Source organism: Zeugodacus cucurbitae, chromosome 5 (assembly GCF_028554725.1).
Source record: "Zeugodacus cucurbitae isolate PBARC_wt_2022May chromosome 5, idZeuCucr1.2, whole genome shotgun sequence".
Classification (NCBI taxonomy): domain Eukaryota; kingdom Metazoa; phylum Arthropoda; class Insecta; order Diptera; family Tephritidae; genus Zeugodacus; species Zeugodacus cucurbitae.
This window is the reverse complement of record NC_071670.1, coordinates 40178147-40202549: the sequence shown is the minus strand read 5'-3', so window position 1 is coordinate 40202549 and position 24403 is coordinate 40178147. Positions and strand designations below refer to the sequence as shown.

General features: G+C 31.2%; 1 protein-coding gene across 29 annotated transcripts in view; it reads right to left on the bottom strand.

The window, feature by feature from the left end:
• Nucleotides 1-2643: 2643 nt before the first annotated feature.
• Nucleotides 2644-24403, bottom strand: part of LOC105215533 (disks large 1 tumor suppressor protein) — a 119448-nt gene continuing 97688 nt past the window's right edge. For 12 of the 29 annotated variants that reach the window (XM_054232082.1, XM_054232084.1, XM_054232067.1 and 9 more), the window contains 7 exons: nt 24287-24367; nt 21577-21621; nt 14725-14805; nt 7792-7941; nt 7425-7707; nt 5487-5578; nt 2644-5415 (listed from right to left, as the gene is read on the bottom strand). In XM_054232082.1, the coding sequence (XP_054088057.1) occupies nt 5309-5415; nt 5487-5578; nt 7425-7707; nt 7792-7941; nt 14725-14805; nt 21577-21621; nt 24287-24367 (839 nt within the window). In that variant the 3' untranslated portion in view covers nt 2644-5308. The remainder of the gene's footprint in view (nt 5416-5486; nt 5579-7424; nt 7708-7791; nt 7942-14724; nt 14806-21576; nt 21622-24286; nt 24368-24403) is intronic. The other 17 variants (XM_054232091.1, XM_054232071.1, XM_054232073.1 and 14 more) reach the window with 5 other exon arrangements.

Below are 24403 nucleotides of genomic sequence, written 5' to 3'. Positions count from 1 at the left end.
CACCTTTTCACAATATGTGTTGGAACACAAAATATGTCGTTATTTCGTAAAAAGAATTATAACTAATACTGGCACAACTGAGAAGTGTCGTTATTGTGGTTAAAAACTAATGCAACATAACAAGTTTAAGAACGGCACATTCTTATATCACGGTTTATTTGTCTGCGCATTGGAATGAAATTTTGATACAATATGGACGATGAAATTGCGCACATTTCTGCATACTCAACTCAAAAATCATGTTTTTTGAATTGTGACACTATTCAAGTAAATGAGCGATATGTATTTAAGTAGTATTTTATCTATTAGTATTCATAAGTTTTTATTATCAAAAAGTTTGCTTTTCACCTCAAATCAGTTTTATCTGCATAAGTCTGATTTAAGTACGTGGTTCAAGTGTCTATTATATATTGCATTTTTTGTCATTTTTGAATTTTTCATAATTTTTTTTTATTCAGCATCATTTTTGCGAAGCATTTTTAATGCTCATAATAGAAACTACTTATACACAATTTTATCATATATATATGTATATATATATATATATATATATGCATTTAATGAATTTAGTTTCGAATTCGTTTCTACATATATACTTTTTTGAAATTTATTATTATTAATTTTTAGTTTAATTTTTCAATTTTTTTTCTCAATTTAGTTTAATTTTAATTTAATGTCTCAATTTTTTCATTTATTTTTTAATTTCTTTCGGGTACAATGACTACAATTTTTTTTTTACACTAGACTTGAATTCTTCGCTAATGCTAATATATATTTGAAGTTTTTCATAAGAATGGTATGCATAGTTTATTTGTTCATTTCTTGTCATATTCCCGGGTGTGTGTATGTATGTATGTATGTGTTGGTCTTTTCGACAGCTTCTCCGGCTGTTTTAGTGGTCGCAGGTATTGATCAAGTGTTTTTGCAATCAAATAATAAAAATTGTAATACTTAAAAAATACGTTATTTATTTTGAAACGATATAAAAAAATGTTGAGAAATCTTCAAAGCAAAATTTGACATTTTATATTTTCACTTCGTCTAAACTAGTTCAAGTACATATATTTATTTTGTTGCTTTGGTTATAGACGTTTGAGTATAAAGTGTGCCTACACTGCGTATACGTAACTTAACTCTGAGAAGTGTTGTACCTAGTGTAAGCCATGTGTCTGTATGTATGTTTCTTTGTATGTATTTAATGAACTACTTATTTATTGTAAGGCAGAAGTTGGAAAATAATGTCTCAACTGTGGTAATATTATAAAAATATATACGTATATTAAATGTGTAGCTACTGCTCCTTGAAGTGTATTTCCTACAATAAACTATGTCCAATAAAATCCAATGGAAGAGAGATGTAGAACTTCGGCTAAACAAATATCATGACATCTGACGACAGTTTTGCCTTGTGTATAATTGTTATATCATCTAACGTGATCAAACTGGCGGAGAATAAACTCTAATATGTCTATATCACAAGTGATTTCTTGGTTTTTATTTTCAGGCAAAAGATCGACTTTAACTCAGCTAAATGAAAAAAAAATAAATTAATAAATACATACCGTAAATACATAAAATGTAGATAAACCTTGTTTTATTTAAAAAACAGGTAAGTGTAAAAAATCAGCTTCAAAAGTTCATATTTTAATAAAGCAGTTGTTTTAAATATAATTTCATATAAATTCTCCACAACTAATTTCAATTCAATTATCAATAATATTATTAATAAATTCCCGCTTCTTTTATCTTTAATTTGCCACCAAAATCATTCAAATCGGTGCAGTACAACGCAAGTTATGCACAAAAACAGCTGCCCTTATGGTAATGTACCAACAAAGTACAGTACGAACGAAAAATTCACACGCATACAGTACCTCATGTGACGCCTGAAAGTATGCAGCATTTTTCGGGTGAATTATTAATTTTTTGGCGGCAGCCACCTACTTGGCATTTCTGGGCGCCTGGTGCAAATCGGCAAATTTGTAAATGCGACAAATTCACATTTTCCGTGCCAAGCACGTGGGGTTCGTGTCTCGGCTAAATTAATTTTTATTAAACAATTTGAGGTGTTTAAACGTTTTTAAGCATAATTCGAGCAAATCTTAACCGATTTTAATGAAATTGGTGTCAAATGGAAGAGGAAATTTTGGGCTTGCTTATGGTTAAGAGGTGTTAAAAAATTAATGCGGGATATTGTGTGAAATTTTAGTATGAAATTTAAAGTGATGATTTGAAAAGCAAAAAAATTTTATATTTTATATAAAATAAATTATTTTAAAAATGCTGAATGTTGTATTTTGAAATTGTAAGGGATTATGTAAACTATTGAGCATAATGGGTGCATTTAAATATGCATTTTTAATAACCTTTTACGCTATTTCCTACCGTGTTTTTAAACTAAAATATACTATTAAGAGTGAAAATAAAACAAATTATTTTTTTTTATTTTTTGAATAAAAATGAAACGATTTAATTAAGTTAAATTGTTTACTTAAATTCTGTATTATTGTTTACTCGCTTGTTCTTGCACTTAACGCATTTTAGTTTTTAGATATTCGTTGAAAAAAAGTATACTTTTTTGTGTTGTTGTTGTTATTGTTAAGTTTGCTTACTTTTTGTTATAATTTTTTATTTTGTTTGTTATTATATATTTTTTGTTTATTGTGTTGTGTTGCTATTTAAGTATGCATATGTATGTTGCGTACGTACTATATGTTTGCTTGTAATTAACTTGTACAATCAGTTTTTTTTTTAAATAATAAAATAATTAAAATACATATAAAGACAAAGATAACAATAATATTTATCTAGAAAAATAAAAACGTTTAACATTACACACACGCACACACATACTGCAACAATAAGTAGTGTAGTGTAGGGTGGGGGAGTAGCAGTAGTAATTAATTAATATTAAATAATAGTATTTGTAGTTGTTGTTGTATACAATAGTAGTATGCATAGGACGAATAGATACAATTATTGACTGCTGCCTCACATTTATCTTCACAATAAGTTGTGTCTAACTGAGAAGCTCATTGCTTTCCTTTATGAAAAGCCGAAAACATTTCCAAAACAATACTGCTAACAATGAATAAAGTGTGAAGACAACCCAGTTGGTTGACTGGTTGCACAGACAGTTTAACATAAAAATTATGGAAAATTAAATTAAATTAAATTGTAACATAACCTATAAATAACGAAGTACGATTTAAACAGTTACATTGTTGTCGATAAGTGTAATAATAAACTCGTAAAACAGAGTGGTAAATAAAAATTATAAATAAAAGTAGAATATGTATGTATGTGTGTGTGTATGTAAGTAAGTAGCATATTCGAATTTAACCTCACTATTTTTTGAACTATGCATATTTGCATAAGCGCATTTACAAGGCTTAAATAATATTATTTTGTTGTTGTTATTGTTGTTGTAAATGTTTTCTTTTTTCTTTACAAAACACAACCAAACTGGGCAATACAAAAACAAATTCAAATACAAAAATTATTAATTGTGAATGCAACAACAGCATTGCAGTTCATACAAAATATTAACTTTTTACGGTTCATTAGACACAGTGTAGCAGCTTACAAACACAAGTATTTTTTTTTTTTGTTTTCTTTTTTTGTACGATTTCACTGTTTAAATACATAATTATTATTATTGTTATAGCATTAAAGACAAATTGTGACAGTTTGGTAGGAAAGTAAAATTGTTGTTAAACGCTTAGAATAATTAATAATAAAAAATTAAAAATAATAATAATAAAAAAATTATAAACGTAATTATTACATAAAATATTGTGTTGTTGCTTTTACAAATATTTTCTTTATGACAAATACAATTTTTTTCTTCTACAACATACACCTCTCATTTAACGTTTCTTTTTAATTTTTTTTACTTTACTCTTCAGCATATATAAGTTTTTTATATATATATTTATATATATATATTTTTATATTTTTTTTTGTAATATAAATAAATTATTGTACGTTATAACGTTAATAAAACAATGCTTAAATTTTCTTTTTCACTTTAACTACGCATTTCTCAATTAATTAAATTTGCAATTTTTTTTAAGGTTAGGTTTTACTAATTTGCTTCGCACGCTATTTTCTTTTTTTCATCAACAACTTTAACTGTACGCAACTAACTTCAACGGTATATTTTGTTTTTGCATTTATTACTGCATTGCCTATTGTACATGTATGTATGTAAGCGAGTTTGTTCATCGGCACTGGAAATATATATATATTTTTTTTAATTTATTTGAATTTATTATCATACTAGAGCTTGCTTGCTGCACTTCAAACTATTTATGTCTCGTTTACGCAATTTTGCAGAGTTGATCTTTGCAATCTGTTTTTTTTTTAATTATTTTTCAGTTAATGATATATGTTTGCAAGCAGGTATGTTTGTATGTATGTACGTCTGTATTTATATATGTATGTATGCGTGTAGTATTTGCAATTTTTTTATGTATGAAGCGTATCTGCACTCAATATGCATTACAATTTTTTTTAAATAAATTTTTGCTTCGTTACTATTTCTTTATATATATATATAGTATATATATAATGCTATATATGCAAATGTATATTTATATATACATACATATATATATCTATTAAACGATTATCGATTTTTTTTCTTTTTTTTTTAATTGCTAGCGGTAACAAACAAACAACAAATGCACCATCATCATCATCATCATCATTATCAGTATATATGTATGTATGTAGTAGAGTAGTCGCAGCCTGACTTATTTCTATATTCATTATTATTATTTGTTTTTGTTGTTTTCTTTATATTAGCTACAACATATTTCTTCTTCTATAGTGTTTTTAGTTTCATATTTTCACTTCAATTCTTTTCATAACGCGCTGTCGCCGTAAACGACGTAAACAACCGACTGAAAAAGGCGCATAAACACACGCTGACATACACACCAGCCACATTACATCACCAGATGGTTGCTTTTAGCTTATATTTATCTGCCAAAAGCTGCCAGCATTTTGTGTGTATGTCATTTTACTGCAGTTTTTATGCAACGCGTGTGTGTGTCTGGCTTTTTTCAAATTCTTTCCTCGTTTAACTCATTTTCATTAACGCACGCATTGTATCAATCATATCGGCTGCATTTCGTTTACGTGTTTATGCGTTGTTGTTGTTGTTGTTGTCGTTGGCGACATCATGTTCCATCAATGTCGTTCAAAATCAGTGCGTTTGCTGTTGATGTTGATTTGTTGTTGATCTCGAGACTGGTCGACAGCGTACTCGAGGCGGCAGTGTCCATGTCGTCGTGGCTGTTGGTCATAGAGATTCTTTGGATGGCACCCAAATGATTGGTCCCGATTGTGACCAGATCATCGCCTTGACTTTACTATAGATCTCTTCGATGGTGTCGCCTTGCACTACGCCTACAAGCGATTATATACAAATTATTAATAAAATATAATATACATTGGTTACATATGAAGTTAGCACTAACCTGTGAAGTATTCGCCGAATTCTTGTTCCATTTTAATCGCACGTTCGTATGTTTTCTTCGCTTGCTCTTCTGTCATGCGTCGATTCATTTCCCTGGAAATACAGACCAAGAAATTAATTTACATTAATATTTAAATTAAATTATTTTTGTAAAAATTACTGCTGTGGTATACACTTAACCGGATATAAATCCATAATTTGTTTGATTACGTCAGTGATTATGCTGCAGTGACGTAAAACATTCAATTTCCACAAAAGCAGGTTTTACTCCAGCGAAACTGACCTAGATTTTATCCGGCTAAGGGGGTTATTTTGACAATCCAACCTTAATTGGATCGGCACTTTGCAATTAATGCCCTAAATTATTGGAAAATTAAAAAAAATGGAAAAATGGGCGTGGCACTGTGCATTTTTAGAAGCAATAGCTGAAGCTATAATGAATATATTGACACAAAACTGATTACAGAAGGTGACATACCATGTGCTACATCTCCAACAAAAAATGGTCGACATCGGTCCATATCCCTTAATGTCCCCTTTTACCGAATAAAGGAGTATCTATGCCTCCGGTTGATTTCATACCAAATATCGGTAAGATATCTATTAATCTTAATCAAATTAAGTGAACATGTTTTAAATTTGATTTTGTGTCAAGATTCAAAGATAAAGTTCCTACGGCCACCTCCTCGACCTTTCTCACTTCTTCAATTTTAGGACCCTAACACTCTCCCCTACCAAATTCATAGCAACTTTATTCACCAACTGGACGAAAAAGTACAGTCTAGACCAGCCCCAAACTTCTAGGTGATACACTGAATAGTCTGTACTCTTTCACTGCCAATACGACCGCGATTGTTACCAAGGTACAGAGTCGCAATAAAATCCTCAAGCTAGCCGACAGCACATGGGTTAAAGACAAAAAAATGTTGTTGGCAATTTACCAGGCTATCGGCCGGCCAGTCATTAAATATGCAGCCCCCATATGGTCGCCTGTATGCAGTAGGACGCAATTGGAGAAGCTTCAGACCTGTCACTCTTGATGTTTCCGGTTGAACACCAACACAATTAGTCCCGTATGCTACCTGTGGCATAACGAAATGCTCTTCAGACAGTTTCTGTTGAGATGCTTCCGTAGAAATCAACCCTGTAGTCATCTACTGGAAGCAGAGCCGCTTCCCAAAGCCATCAAAAGGAAGGTATCCAGAAATCCTGACTGGACTTCGGATACGACAGACTTTCGATAAGCACTAAACGCCATTCATAGAGGAGCAATTTACACCCTCATCGACTCCCTCCCCGTGAATGGCGTACTTGGGAGATAAAACACCACCCATTACAGAACTCGAGTTGTCTGGTGAAACTAGAGTGAGCCTCGAACAACTTCGTTCTGGATACTATAGCAGGTTAAACTAGACTCCAACATACTCAATATACATATGTCCGATATGCAAAGAGTCTCCCCCTAAACCCCACTCATCTAACACTCCTTTCCTTTTGGTCCGACCCTGTCGAAACAGCTTTCCTGGGCCTCCCGTTAGACCACTTCGATGACAACCGGTTCAGACAGGTTTAGGTAACCGTTACAACAACAACAACATAAAGTTCCTACGATTCCCTAGCTTTCATAGACTCAATATAGTGATTTTTGAAGTTTCAGTTGACTTTTGGGATAAACACTGATGTTAAATTTTGATTTATGAAGGCTCAAGAGAAGTCTTTTGATGCTAGAAATTATTTAAATTCCTTATTATATGAAAACTGCCGTTTTAAGTCTTATATAAGTTACTTCGCAATTAGAAATATTATGGGAAGTTGTAGGAACCACCATATATCAGACAACAGCATAATCCAAAACTCATAAATTGTGATACCAATTATTTTGAGATATCTAAGGCTTGACTTAAATATAGAGTACAAAATAAAAATGTCCAAAACTTACATTATTGAGTCCACCGATTTCGGTTTGATAAATATAGCAATTGGATATAGTTGAGCGACTTGCAGCCGCTTAATGGCATTGCCCGACACATCTAAAATGCAGTGTTTACCCTTCTCCGCCACTTCGCGTACGCTCGCCACCGATGTGCCATAGAGGTTGTCATTGTATTGGCCCGCTTCGATGAACAGATGATTTTGTATATCGCGTTCCATTTGCTCGCGTGACGAGACAAAGTGATAATCACGGCCATCCACCTCGTAATCGCGCTTCGGTCGAGTCGTATCTGCAAGTGTTAAGTAAATATTATTAACATTTATTATATTTGTATTGTTGTTGTGGGAGTAGAGGGGGGTGGCGCTACACTCACGTGGTACACAGGAGCCAAACTTCTCGGGATACTCCGATATCAAGTCATCATTGATGCGATCCTTCAATGGGCCGAGCACGATAACCGGTCGTGTATAGTTAATGGATAACCGTTGTACGGCCTCGTACGAGAGCACATTCTCTTCGGATGCTGTAAAATATGTATAAAACGGGATGTCATGACGGTAATGAAGTATGGCAGTTGTGAACGAAACGAAAATAAAAAAATAAATAAATAAAAAATAGATGTTTTCAAATGCAATGCAAAATATGCAATTGACATTTCATTGACAGTTCAAAATTAAATTTAAATTAAATTAAATATAATATTTATTATATAAGTATATGTACTTATATATATATTGGTAAATATATTTAAAGTTAATTTTATAAATATTTTATTTTATTTACGGCAACAAAATTACTAAATTATTAGCGAATTATTTTCCCTACCAACATTTTGGGAATGCAATGACCTTTGCAGAGCGTAATTTTTTTTATTTCATTGTTTTACTTATTTTTTTTTTTGTATTTTTTGTATTTTTTGGTTGCTTGCATTCACTGTTTTGCTAAAAAATATTAATTTTTAATTATTCAATTTTTGTATTTTCAATTAGTAATAATATTTTCTTCTCATTTATATTACAAACAAATCAACTAATTGTTTTTTTTTTTTTATTCAGAGCAGTTACTAACAATTTCTTTGTAGTTGTAATAGGCGGAACAGAAAACAAATTGGCGACAGACACAACAAAGCGCAAACGAGTACAAATTGACATAATTTTCTTGTTCAATAAAACAATACACAATTCGAGTTTTAAATAAAATTCTAAGTAAAAATAATAAATTAGAGACAACGAAAAGGCACAAAAACAGAGCTTCGCGGGCTTGCAGGTACACGCACACAACAACAGTTATTTAAGTATATACAAAAGTGTTTTTGCGTAGAGTATTATATAATACACACAAGCTTATATTCTTCAGCAAAAAAACTAATACCTATCGGACAGACGGCAATAGCTTTGGAGTTTTACATAAAATTAACGATGAACCTGTAATTTTCTATATTTAATCCCTGTACAGTTATTTCTTTAATCTGCTAATAAATAATGTATATGCAATATCTTTCATTCTATATGTGTAATAAATGTCTAACAAAAAACTCTATTTTATTTAACAAATGAACGCCAAGCTATCGAAAATTATCTTCTCAGCACTACGTATTTATTATTTCAGAGTTCTACGTATTTATTTTGCGAATTCAGAATTTATTTAATATTGTTAGGATATTTCCGTTAATTAACTGTAAACATTAACAAAATATAAATATTCATACAACATGCTATAAAAAAAATAAATAAATAAATAGGTTTTTTAACCACAGTGTCAAATTTTATTTTCTATATTCAGTTGAGTTTTTTCATTTTGGTTTGCATTTACCAAGTAATCAAGTGCGAGATTAAAAAAGAAAAAAAATTTAAAACTTAAGTCTCTTTCAACGTTTCAAAATCGCACTTAATGCCTAAGGCAGACATATGGTTTCCGTACTACGATATGTAAAGGGTGATTTTTTAAGAGCTTGATAACTTTTTTTAAAAAAAAAAACGCATAAAATTTGCAAAATCTCATCGGTTCTTTATTTGAAACGTTAGATTGGTTCATGACATTTACTTTTTGAAGATAATTTCATTTAAATGTTGACCGCGGCTGCGTCTTAGGTGGTCCATTCGGAAAGTCCAATTTTGGGCAACTTTTTCGAGCATTTCGGCCGGAATAGCCCGAATTTCTTCGGAAATGTTGTCTTCCAAAGCTGGAATAGTTGCTGGCTTATTTCTGTAGACTTTAGACTTGACGTAGCCCCACAAAAAATAGTCTAAAGGCGTTAAATCGCATGATCTTGGTGGCCAACTTACGGGTCCATTTCTTGAGATGAATTGTTCTCCGAAGTTTTCCCTCAAAATGGCCATAGAATCGCGAGCTGTGTGGCATGTAGCGCCATCTTGTTGAAACCACATGTCAACCAAGTTCAGTTCTTCCATTTTTGGCAACAAAAAGTTTGTTAGCATCGAACGATAGCGATCGCCATTCACCGTAACGTTGCGTCCAACAGCATCTTTGAAAAAATACGGTCCAATGATTCCACCAGCGTACAAACCACACCAAACAGTGCATTTTTCGGGATGCATGGGCAGTTCTTGAACGGCTTCTGGTTGCTCTTCACCCCAAATGCGGCAATTTTGCTTATTTACGTAGCCATTCAACCAGAAATGAGCCTCATCGCTGAACAAAATTTGTCGATAAAAAAGCGCGAAACACATTTCGAACCGAACACTGATTTTGGTAATAAAATTCAATGATTTGCAAGCGTTGCTCGTTAGTAAGTCTATTCATGATGAAATGTCAAAGCATACTGAGCATCTTTCTCTTTGACACCATGTCTGAAATCCCACGTGATCTGTCAAATACTAATGCATGAAAATCCTAACCTCAAAAAAATCACCCGTTACTACAATAAAAGCTGAAGAGTACTATGTTTACATCCATCAGCTGATGCAAATAAATTCAAGCAAAATGTAATTATGAATAACAGGCAGGAAGATTGATTCTGACTTAGTTACAACTCCAAGCAATCTTAAAAAATTATTGTCCATTATAATTATTACATATTACATATTTTTCACATCATTTTTACAAATTTTGTTTTTTGATTTCAATTAATTTTGAATTTGATTTAATTTTCTGTATGTCAAAATGTCAGAAAACATATGATTGTGGCAGAAGAGCTTAAAGCTTTCGGTGTGTTCAATGCAATCCATTGTAGTACATTTCACAACACCACAAAATTCCAATGGTTTCTAGAACTCTGTTGTGGTACGGAACACCATTTGCTTTCAAACAAAATTCGCAAAATCGGTGATACACATATGGTTTCTGAAGCATACTACAATATATACTACATGTCTGTTTCAGGTATAAGACTTTGGAATATGTTTCTGACAGTTTTTCAGAAATTGTTCAATATTTTCGGAATTTTGAAACCATCAATATGAGAGAGTTCAGAAATGAGGTTGAGATTCCATTTTGAATATAATGCCCGGCATTCTGACTATTTTCAATGTTTGATTATCTCTAGCAGTGGTGATGTGACATCACAATACATTTTCTAAGGCAGTTATTTGTAATCGCATGATATTTAATCGCAACTGATAATCACTTTGTTAAACATACTGTAATATATACCAAAGACATGTTCAATCCGCGTAATAATTACTAAACTTTCAAAAACAAAAGAAGGGAAGAATATTTTAAATCATTCATAAGCCGCTGTAACTAATACGAGGGTTATAACATGATTTGATCACAATATTGAAGGAATTAAAATATGATTTTAAAGAACAAAAATCGAACTTAATTATAGATTTTCAAATCTCTAAAAAAATATTTTTAGGTAAATGTAATTATTTTTAACAATTAGAAGTCGTAATTACCATAAAAAAAAAATTGAATAACCCATAAGTTGAACTATTTTATGGACAACATCTTTTAGTTTAATTTATTTATTGAAGAGTTTGACCAAACTTAGACTAGATAGACTGAATCCTTATCACAAAAAAGCCAATAATATCTTAAATGATAAAAAAATAGCTGTAACGAATCGCTCTATTTGAGCACACCTCCTCACAAAAATATACACGAAAGCAACAACAATGCTATAAGTTGAATGCAATATAAGCGAGAGGTAATTTTATACCAGTTGGTTGTTCAAATTACAACGCTCAAGAAAGAGCCCTTTCGCACAGCCAAATTAATTGATCAATTAAAATTTTAATTGAGAAACCAGTTTTTGCTCTTCGCATAGCCGGTTACTCGATAAGTGATCAGCTGCTATAAATTTTTGTTTCTGCTTTTCATAAGAAGTTGAAAAGTTTCAACAGCTAATTGCTATTTTCTCAATAACCATAGCCATTATTTCCATTATTATTATTATTTCCATTATTTCCAGCAGCGACATCTACCGTGGAGAAGTATTACTACCACTGGACAACAACTCGCAGACAAAGAATGCATATGTAATTACAAATACGTTTTTTGTCGCAGAATTGCATTTCATTATCAACTCGATTAAAATACGATTAAATGTCTTTGTAGAAAAATGAGATTTTTATTTTGAATGGTAAATCGATCTAAATTAGCGCTTTAATCGATCAAAGAAAAGTTAATTGATCAATTAGCTCTTGTGCGAAAAGGCTATAAAGGAAGCTCGAATACAGCTGAAATTAAATTATTGTATAAAGTTCAAATTTAAGCCGTACTACTTTTTGGATCACATATTAAACATAAGTCCACATATAAAAATGTCGATCGTAATCGTTAAGCAATTTTTTAATCAAATTGTCGATTTTTTGGCAGTAGGCTTATTTGCATTATTTTTAAGGTATAACAAACATTTTTCGTACCGGTTTTCAAAACATTTTTTTAGGGAAGACTTATAAGAATTTTCAAAACTCAAAAACTATTACTTTTTCTAATTTTATTAACCTGTGCTTCTGATATTATACCAACACAAACTGTAGATACTATTAAAATGTCTTGAAATTCATATTTCTTTCAAAAGAAATCTTAATCTATAATTTTATACAGAAAATTTGAAAGTTCTATAATATGCATTCAAATAAACCATGCCTCTAGTAACTAAATCATCTTCAATAAATCGATATTTCGTACAATTGTTAACTCTAAGTCCTCAAACTAGTTTGGCTTTAAAAACAAGAAAGTTTAAGACTCATACTTGCAGTATATATTTCAATGTTGTTTCAATTATAACTTTTATACTAGGCAAAATGCAAGAACTACGATCTTTGTGACCTATAAAAAACTACAAATTCTTGCTGGAGAGAGCACTCGGGACATTAGGTCGATAAAAATATATGCTATATACACTACAATATTAGAGGTATAACGATATAATACAACATCAACAACAACAAAACAATTCATACCAAATGCAATTAGCAATTAAAGAACTCGAAAACTAAACAAAATTAGGAGAACGAAATAAGTAAAAAAAACGAAAAATAGTGTAAATTGTCAAGAATGCGACTGCACTACGGTTTTGTTGGTTGGTGGTAATTTTGGTAAGAAATTGTTGGTGGATGCTTTGAGAACCTAAAATAGGGTGATAAAGGGTCTAAAAACAAGAAGGTTGCTAAACTAGACTAGACTAGACTACATACTAGACAAACGAAGTAACGGGCGAGCGAATGCGACAAAAGGTTGCTGGTTGGGTTTCACGTATGTATGTAAAAGAAAAGGACGAAATATGGGTGATGACGCCTAAAAGTAGGCTTGATTGTCGCTACAAATTGCAGAATTGCATACAAAATTCAAAGTAAAAAAAAAGAAAGTAAACAATCGAAATGCAACTACGTGTGGTGAGAGTGTACGAGTTTAAACGGTACTACGGTAGGTTGGATGTGTACGAAACAGCGAGTTTGGTTGGTGTAAGGGCCGTTGAAGGCATGGTGTTGAAGGTGTGGTGATGGTGGTGGTGGTAATACGGTGGACTTTGGTAGTGTGTGGACGAGCAAGGCATAAGAGAACATAACGTGGAACAAACAAACGAAAGAACGAAGGAACAAATTTAGAAAGTAGGCGTTGAACGGGAGCACTTGGTTAAAGGTGGAACTGAAGAATAAATATAAATTGAGGTCAAATAGGTTAGAGAACTTCAAACAAATGCAAAAAGTTCAATACAAATTTTTAAAATTTCAAACATTTCTTCAAAATAAAGCAATTTAACTAGTTTTCGGACAAAAAAAAAAACTAGAAATTGTTCCAGAACAAATGTGTAACACCCAAAAAAGTAAGAAAAAAAGTAATTTATATGGAATTCAACAAATTTCGAAACGCTTGGAGAGTTGGTTAATTGGAGAGTTTTTGAGAAATTGTCAGCTACAAAATCAAATACAAAAAACGCTCTATAAATTAGCAACAAACAATTAAATTCAAACAAGCAGCTGTAGCACGCAAGTAAGTTTCAAAACATAAAAACAAGCCAATACCAAAACGTAACATAACGTTAACGTAACGCAAGTAGTGTAATACGTATTTTCAGCATAATGTTGTTTGAAAAAATAAATTTGTAATCTTTATCTTTTTTTCATATTAATTAAATTATTGAAAACGTTGCGCTGTAACGAAACAAGGGAGGCGACGGCAAAAACAAACGGTGTGTGTATTGTTGGTGGAGTGGTGTGGTGTGGAGTTAAGAGAAAGTAAACGAAATATGTTTTATAAGAAATGCACAATCGAACGAACGAACGTACGAACGAAACAAACCAGAAAGTAGACGCTTTAAGGCAAAAATACATTTATATATATATAATATAGTATAACGAAATTAAGAGAGAACAAAATACTGTCATTTTAATACTTTCTTTCTTTCTTTAATGTATACTACATTGCTTAAGTTTGAATCATTTAAATTTGCTTTGAATTTTTTAATACTTATTTTTTTCGGTATTTTTTGAACACAAAAGCTAACATAAAATATTATTTTTTTTTTGGTAAACTTTTAAATTGCTAAGCTTTGCTGTTTTTTTTAATTTTTCCTTTTTTTTGTTGCTTAAACAATCTTAAAACTGTTAACGGTAATTATGCTATTTTAAACATTTCACTGACTAATTTAAAATTGCTTGAACAATTTTCTGTGTTTTTTGTTTAAAATTTTTAAAACATTTTTTTTTTGCAATGTTGGCACGCTTTTTAAATATACTATTTAATTATATTTTTTAAATATTTTTTTTTTTTATTTTTTTTTTTAATATTTTATTTTAATTTTTTTTTTAAATATTTTTTTAAATTATTTTTTGCATTTTTTGTTTTTATTTAATACTTTTTTATGTAATTTATTTCATTCAGCCGCTGGACTTACGATAGTCAGCATCGCTGTTCTCCAAATAGATTAGTGTTATCTGCTCCATGTCTGGCAACTCCACACGGTAGATAATTTCGGCTTTTAGAGCGAAGCAAAATGGTGTTGTTGAATCAATTGGTTGTTGTTGTTGTTTTTTGTGTTGTTGGCATACAATTTATTTGAATGTTTGGTTGGTAGTAGTAGTGACACAAAAGAGTAGTAGTAGTAGTTAAGTTTGTTGTTGCACGCCGTTTTTATAATGCAATTCCAACACCATAACGGTTGTTACGGTTTTCATTTTCATAGCAGTTTCGTTAAGGATTTCGCATAAATTTTGATTTGTTTGTATCATTCACATATCATTTGATTTGTAGTGGTAGTAGTAGTAGTAGTTGTTGGTTGGTTGTTTTTGTTGGATTTGGCCATTTGTTGTATAACGAAACATTTCGAATATATATTTTCGAATTAAAACATTACAAACAATCAATCAATCAATCAGTCAATTAATCGATAATCGGTTTTTATCAAGAGTAGATTTGCGAGAACGAGAGCAGTAGTAGAGTAGTTGAAATAGTAGCAGAGTGGCAGAGTAGTAGTAGTAGTAGTAGTAGTAGGTAGTTGGTAATGGAGTAGGTAGTAAAAGTAGAGTGGTGGTAGAGTAGTAGGAGTAGAAAATACGACAAAAATTCAAAAGAAAAAGAAAATCTATTATTTCTGTACATTGACGGTGTGTTGATACTTCAATTCAATTCAATTTCAATTTTAATTTAATTTTAAAATTGTGTTTATGAAGTAAAATTTTTCAAAACATAAAAAAGTAGTAGTCGAGATCTTTATGCTGATGTCAATAAGTATATGTGTGTGATTGTGTTGATTTTTAAAAATTTTGTATTTTCAATTTCAAAACTACACAATTTGCAACCGAAATGGTGAATTTGCAACAAAATGGTTACCAACTTATACAAGTGGGCGGGGGGTGTAAATAAAGAAAGGCTTTGTATAAAAGTAGTTACTCAATGAAAGAGCTGACCAAAAAAAATCTAAATAAAAGTAGTATGAAACACAAAAGAGAACGCACTAACCGAAGAAAGCAATTAAAGATTGAACAAATTTAAATATTTTTTTATAAGCCGAGTGTATGCTAAGTAACTAACCGAGTGATGGCGGTAGTGGAGAGTTGAGTGTGTGTGAGTGAAGGAGTTTCGAGTTGAGCAGAGGTACAGACTGGTATGCGCTGTTTGGAGTGGATTGACGTACACAACTGTATATGGTATATATTTTGCTAACCAAATTGACGGCAGAATCAGTTTGAGGGCGGAAATTTACTAAAACAAATTTTCAAAGGCAAAATTATACCTTGTGCGCACAAAGGTATGCTATAGAACACAATGTAGCATACCTTTAGGCGCAACAGATTTTGCTCATGAAAATCTAACGGCACTACTAAACCTACTAATTTACATAATGCAGAGGGTTCAACATAATACGCGGGTCCACATTTCATTTCTGCTAGGGAGGTATTGCTGCATTGTCCGGTGAGGAGGTACATTGGCGGTAGCTTATATGGCTTAAATCTACATACATACAATATATTTTAGACTATAAATCAGTTGGAAAAAATCAAAAAGAAAACTACCAAAGTGCGAAATTATAGATGTACAAAAATAAAAATAAGCACGTTGGGTCGCCAAAGATTACAAGACTTGAAGCACGTTGTTGATAAAGTTGCAGAATTCTTTTTTGAATGTGGGACCTTTTGATTTGCTTGATTACTTCAGCAGACTCATAAGACAAGAATATTCAAATAAAGATTTGCAAACCACACAACAAATACATTTAAATTAAATAAAGCAAAAAAACAGTAATCCCAAAATTTTTGTTGATTATTGGCACCGAAGTTTATTGTATATCTACTGTATGGCTTAAAAGCCTTTGATCTTAACTCTAAAATGATACTTTTTGAATGGAAATATGGTTTTATTCCTCGAAAATTTAGATATCGATATCGATTTGAGTATTGCAATTGTTGTAACGGTTCTCAATCATTTGGATAGTGTGAACCTACGAAGTCTTCAAAGCAGGCATTTGTTCCCATATCGAAATCTACTTTTAAGTTTAATCTGTTACCAGCAAGTCACATTTGAGTCTGCGATAGCGAAAGTATATGCTGGGAGCTCAATTTGGCGAATATTGTGGTTTATGGGGACTGACAGATTTACCATCACACTCATCAAGCCCTTATAATGTTTTTCCTATCATGAAATTATATTCTATCAAAATCTGAAATTCTTTCATGAAAAAACTGGGTCAGTTAATGTTAGTAGTCTTAGACAAAGGTAAGCATTTTGCGATCTCTTGGACTTTTCGGACCATATAGTAAAAATTTTCTTAATTGAATTTTGATAACTTGAGTTGTGGTCTCCATATTTCCTTAAGCGAGGAAGAGGTTATACTGTTTAAACAGAAATCTCGATAATTTTAGAACATTATTTGGATAGAGATCAAGAAAGTAAATATTTCTACGGAAGTTGTAGGTTTCAGTCTAAACTTTTTATGAAACATTGAAAGTAAGGAACGAAATTTCTTAGATCAAGTACTGGTAAATGTCAGATCGATACTTATTTGTCTTAAACTTTAATTTTATACAAATATGTATAAAGACTGTACTGTTTACTGATAGGGTTCTCTTAAGAGCATCTTATCACGATCGAAAAATAAGATTAGATAAGTTTTGAATAAACACTATTTAAAAATAAATTTTACTCAGTATTTAAGTATTAATAATATTTTAATTATCTTCCGTCATACCCGAACCTACTTTTTAATCGGGGGAAAAAGTTACAATTCCACTTATTTCATACAACACATCATTAAAACTAAACATATTTACAAATCTTATAGCAACAGCCTGCATCATTACACAAATTCTTCATGCTTTTACGAGACACTGGCCAAAATACAGCGTTCTTTAAGTACATAACTGTACCGAAATCACGGGAAAAGTCTTTATCGGCACAAGACAAAGGCTGTCGGAAAGCTTTTATGCCACAGAGATAGAAAAAAAACGAGGAAACATAAAATACACAAATACACAACAATCTAAAAAGTATAAAAAGAAATTATGAAAAACAAAAACAACAAATTCAAATAAGCAAACAACAAATAAGCCACAGCAGATACGAGTAAATGTGTAAACAATTTTGCTGGAATTCGCCAAGCCAAAAGCAATAATAATGAATTTAGCGATCGCTCACAGCTGCAGCAGGACAAGAAGCTAAGCGGGGGCGGATGTGGGCCGAGTCGGCGTATACATATGTTTGAACATTAAAGAGTTTGCCAATTTTATAGTAAACAGATGTTGTATGTACTTCAGAATATTTAATGAATTTTTGTCGTTAAAACGCAGTGCGAATGTTTTTCACCACTTTTTTGTATAAAAACAAAAAAAAATACACTTTGGGAACAGTGTGTACAAGTGTACTGATTGTTCATTGAAGATTTTCTTATAAGAGCACATAATTTTTTTGTATCTTTTATTGGTCCATATAAGCGAAGAGAATTCGTGCTTTGTTCAAGCTGAATGCTATTGGACAGCAAGAAGGAACGTCGTGTATACGAGGGAAGTAATAGCGTACTGTACGGTATTTATGTGGTATGTAGAAACAGCGTGTGTGTAAATCATTAAAAAAAATACATAAAAGTAATGCATACGACATAGAAATATATGCAATATTTGTTATTATTCGTTAAATCAAATATGCATGATTTTTCATAATAATAATTTTGGATGTTCTTACAAATATTTATGATTACGCTTTATGAAATTATGGAAAAAGGTGTATAAGAAAATAAACCCTTTTAATTACGCACGCATGAGTAAAAAATTATTTTAAATATCTACATATATTTACAGTTGATTTCTATCAGAGTATATGAGTGTATGAATGCAAGTGATTGGTTCGAAAGAAAAAAAATAAAATTTTATAATTAAAAAAATTAATAATCCTAATTGAAAAAAACTTCTTAAAAAACAGAAGAAGAATTATAATACCCACTTTGCATAGTTATTATTCTCTTCTAACCTTCTAAAATAGAAAATATTGTTCGAACTGCCGATAGATTTTTATGAAACGTATTTCTATGTTAGAATTAATCTTAAAGTTACGAGAAATTATATTTGGAATATTTCTTTAATTTAGCACACGCCTAGTGGTACTACCTATACCATGGTGATAGCCCTATTTTAGTATTTCATAACGAGACATTTTTTAATCAGTGGGTAAGTGTTTAGCTAAAGTGACTCTTCTTGAAATTTTTATAAAGTGAAAATTGACTTTTCATAAAGATCTATCAAATAATTGGTTACTTTGAAGAGTAGAAACATTATAGGGCCTTAGAGGGTTAATAAATCCAATTTAAGCATTTTCATCACATTTAATGAAGATATATAATTTTAATATTTGTATGGAAATGTTCAATTAAATCAGACTAACTGAAAAAATAAATAGGGGCTCTGCGCCTAAAAGATGCCAAGTTAGATATATAAATTTGGCATTGGCTGCGCTACAATAAAAAAATATATATATCTTCAATTTAACGCTCAAAATAGCCAAAGGATATACATAGGTAAAATTCCTTAAGGTTATTATTTTGGTAATATGATTAAAATTATATTTATATATCAATATTATTTAAGAGACAACAATATATGAATTCGATTACAAAATATATCGATAAACACGTCAATTCGATATAATATCCATAATTCGCAGAATTTACTTGACGGTTTTATGAAAATACACCATCTAAATGGAAATGGCTTGAAAATGGATGATGGAGTTGGGTCAGCGATATACTGTCCGAAGTTAGGTATGAAACAACCTTCCAAACTGCCGGACTACTGCAGTATATTTCAGGCAGAAGTGTTTGCTATTGGGAAAGCCGCGGAGCTAGCTTTTAACGCACCAACTTAATTTATCGTCTATGTAGACATTCAAGCAGCAATCGGCCAAAAGTGTTTTGAGAAACAGTGTGGCAGCGGAGAATGTGGCCAGGAATATACGGCTACACTTCTACTGGGTGCCAGGCCATAAAGGCATCGAGGATCACGAAATCGTAGACGGCATAGCCAAGATTGGTGTACAACTTTCACCCGAAAACATGGGCGACATTGGCAAACCCATGCATTGTGAGTACGACGCCATAGGCTCAACCCACGCCGGATTAGTCAAGACGTATTTTCTTGTCTTATAAGAACCCACACCGACCAAGACAAGACAGAAACGCATGCTCACTTTGTGTGGGTTAGAGAAAAATACAATTTTGTGTTTTCTTAGTTTTTGACAGATCCGGTGTGGGTTAAGCCATAGACAGGTGCCTGACAAAAATAATCAAAACGCGATGGAAGAATCTACTGGGTTACAAAACCGCAAATGTCATATGCAAAACGGTAGATCAGAAATATACAAGTTTCCTACTAGCACTCAAAAGAAAGGAGTGTAGGACCATGATTGGCATGCTTACAGGTCATAGCCTAGTAACGGCGCACGCCTATAAGATGGGCAGATAATGAGGAATGCCGGAAGTGTCAAGTGCAGGGCACCAAGGAAACGATAATACTTTTTCTATGACATTCAGGCCTACGCTGTCAGAAAAGACGAAGACTCTTAGAGGTAAAACAGCAACTTTGGATATTTTAGGGAGATTGATTTTATCGATATTTGTTCTACTTTCTATATTTGTATAGAAGAGGTGAGCAATTTCACAAAATATATTTTTAACCTACAGCAATTTTTCATTAGTTAATAAACAACGCAGCCAATTAAAATATTTAAGAATTAAACATTTTAGATTAAATCGATTAAATCGTTTTATATCGATCTTGGACATTTATGTCAACATTAACCCAACAAAATATTTGTAGAGATCTGTTTGCATCCCAAACTTATTCTCAACTGAAAAAGTCACTTTTTAAGCCGAATTCTCGACATCTGCGGGAAATTTTGCATTTCTTTTTTAATTCCAAGAAAAGTGCGGCTAAAGCTCATCGACATTTGTAACCGTTTTTATACAAAAAAAAAAATTAAAATTTACAAAAAAAAAAACGGCGGAAGCAAAGTTGTAGACCTAATATGTTCAGAAATCGCGTCGAAATTCAATTTAAAAATCAATGATGATTTTAAACGATTTAAAAAAAAAATAAAATATGAATATTCAAAATTATATGTATATAAATAAAAATATAATTCATGTATGTTTGTATATAATATATATATAGTAAATGGTATGTAATAAGTAAAAAACAATGCTAACTTATAAATATGTCTTCAAACTATATAAGAGTATGTATGTAATAATGCAATAATACGATTGAATGCACTTTATATTTTATATGTACTTTGGTTAGTCGCAAATTGTACTGTACATTATGTATATTTATATATGTACATATGTATATATATATATTATTAGCGCTAAAAATTAATTATATCGTGAATTAAAGCCTACCGTGGGCAACAAATCGACAAAAAGAATGAAAACAAATTAAATTCTTTTGTAATTATGGTAGTATGAAAGTACTATGCATATACGAATATGTATGTAATGTAAGTAAGTAATTAGGTAAGAAAATCAAAAAATCATTACGGAATTATAAGCAAGTAATCAAAAGTAATCAAAAAGGAAATGAGCAAATATTAAATTTTCTGAGTGAGACTACAGTTAAAAAGTACATTAATAAAAGTAAGTAGTATGTTTTGTAGAGATAACGAGTTGTATAGAGTATATAGTATTATACATATTGATAAATTATATAATGCAAGTAGTATGTGGTTAACGTATAAACAACAGTAGTAAGTAACTGGTACATACCTCCTTCAGCATTGGCATCGTCTTGTGTGTAGCAAAGCATAAAAGCTAGAAAATTAAAGAATTAAGAAGAGATTTCTTTCAGTTAAAAAAGAACAGCAGCAGTAGTAGAAAAAAAACACAAAAGAGTTGTAAGTGGAGGAACGGGGGTGGGACTAGGTGGTAAACGGTTTTCATTTTTTTTTTTGTTTGTTTTTGGTTTGATAGTTGTATGAGAAAAGAATGTACATAAGTAATATATGTAAAGAGAGAGACAATTTGATTGGCCAAAATAAATGATGGCAATTGAAAATGGGCTGTAGGTAAATATTGACTGTTGGGAATCAGGAAATGATTTTCCAAATTTTTTACTTATGACAAAATCAAGTGTGTGTGTTTTTTTTATTAATGAGCGGGGTTTAAGCTGGAAAATAAATTGATTTTTGAAGTTTAGCGCACAAACGCGACACTGTAAGGTGGAGAAGAATACTTTATGAATCGTTTTTTTTTTTTTATTGTGTGCTCATTGCTTTGGCGCTGTTGGGGTAAAAAGCAATGAATTTTGAAAAAGAAAAAAAATTAAAAATACTAATAATGGGAAAATGATTATCAAGAACGTTGAGTGTGGGAGAGCAGTAGTAAATAAAAGTACATAGAATTGCACATAATTGTATATGCAATTAAAAATGAAAGTTTCGAAATCAAATGGTACAAGTATTAAAAAAAAATAAGTAAAGAAAATTAATTGAAGAGTAATTAAAAGTCAATTGAAAATTGTTTGCTCTTAGTCCAAAGGTGTCTGTTGTAAATATATATGTATATATTGCGTAGTACACACATATTAAAGGTCGCGTATGTGAAAGTACATATATGTGTAATTGTCGGCATGTACGGTGCGCATGCGCACTTGGAGACGATACCAAAATTGCATAAAATATAATAATAAAATTTTTTTTTTAAATTTTTTTGTTTGTTTGTTTTGGACTATAAGAATTCGTTTTTTGCTGTCGAGACGCTGCTTTGGTATGCTTTTGCACCAGTGAAGTGAAAGTGTTCTTTTTGTATAACCCTTAACCCGAAATTAATACATATTTATAGTTTCTACACTTGTGCGCTGTTCTGTATACCCGTTAAACCAGAGATTTAATTAGAGAAAATTACACTGATTTTGTTAGACAAGATTATTGCATGTTAAACGCCTGGCGTTGTGCGAAAATTTGTTAATTTTATTATATACTTTTTTATTATTAATTTGTAATTACTTTAAAAGTCATCAAATCGTCACATTGAATTTTTAAAAGAGAGAATAAGGGTGTTTAATGAAGGACTCAATTTATTGAGCCTGAAATAAAGTTCATAGGATAAAAATAATTGAACTGGCTGTCTTTTTTGATACATATAATAGCTTAAAACAATATTTTGGAAGGAAATCCAATATATGTGCAAATCATTTGAACTGGCTGGCAAATAGTTGGAAGACAGTCTACTGATTGCGATCTAAAAGTAATCGTATCAGCTTTATAGCATTTTCGCACAGCAGCTAATTGATCAATCAATCGGCGTTTGCTCGATTAAAGCGCTGATTTAGATCGATTTGCCATACAAAATGAAAATTTAATTTTTCTACAATGACAATTAATCGTATTTTTATCGAGTTGATAATGAAATGCAACTCTGCGACAAAGAACGTATTTGTAATTATATATGCGTTCTTTGTCTGCGAGTTGTTGTTCACACTACACGACGGTAGATGTCGCTGCTAAAAATAGCAATCAGCTGTTGAAACTAACCAACTTCTTATGAAAAGTAAAAACAAGAATGTACAATAACTGTTTGATTATCGAGTAGTCGGCAGTGCGAAAGGCAAAAACTGGTTTCTCAATTAAAATTTTAATTAATCAATTAATTTGGTTGTGCGGAAAGGCTATTAAAAGGCCATTGAAGACCAAATACTATCATAAATAGTAGGTAAACGCTTTTATTTTGTACCACACTGTACTATGCGGACATTACAGATTTTAATAATAAAAACTATACTAAATTTGCACTCAATTATAACTGCCCGACATTGAGCACAAAAAAAAAGCATTTAACTATCATTTGCACCAAATTGACAGTAGGTTTGTGACAAAAAATTGTATTACATTTATTATGATTTACATAATTAGTGTACGTCTTTAAGCGGAAGTCTACAACTTTAAGTTTTTTCGATAAATATGCGGTTATTTTAAAGTGGAAATCACTTTTAATTATTGTACGGCGAGCATAAAGGCAATAACCGCAAAGTGGCGGTAAACTGATTTTCAATTGAAATGCAAAAAATATTTAATGTGTCACTTAAATATTATTAATATTTTTATGTAATGCACTAACTTTATTGACAAAGAAAAACATGAATAATGCCTTGAGAATAGTCTGTAAATTCAAATTTTTCATTATTCACCTAAAACCGCTCAATAAAGACAATTGTTGACTTTTAAGTAATTACAAAAAAATATATTTTTTTTAATTCAAAAGAACGCATTAACCGTATTAGTAAGTGTAATTTGTTGAAAAGAAAAATATATTTTTAAATATAATTGTTTCTGCTTTACAATTAACCTTACCCCACATACTGCGTTATAAGATACTGTTAACTAATACTGTTTGTTATTAGCTTAAGTAACTAAATTATGTTACGTTTTTTGTATAGTTAATAAACGACTAGAAGAATATTAAAAAATTCAACACTTACGTTGCGGTTCATTTGAATCATTGTTGTTAACATTGTTAACATCAAGTTCACTATTGCTGTTTACAACTCCGTTAGCGTTTGCTGTAAACGCAAACACACACACACACACAAGCAGCA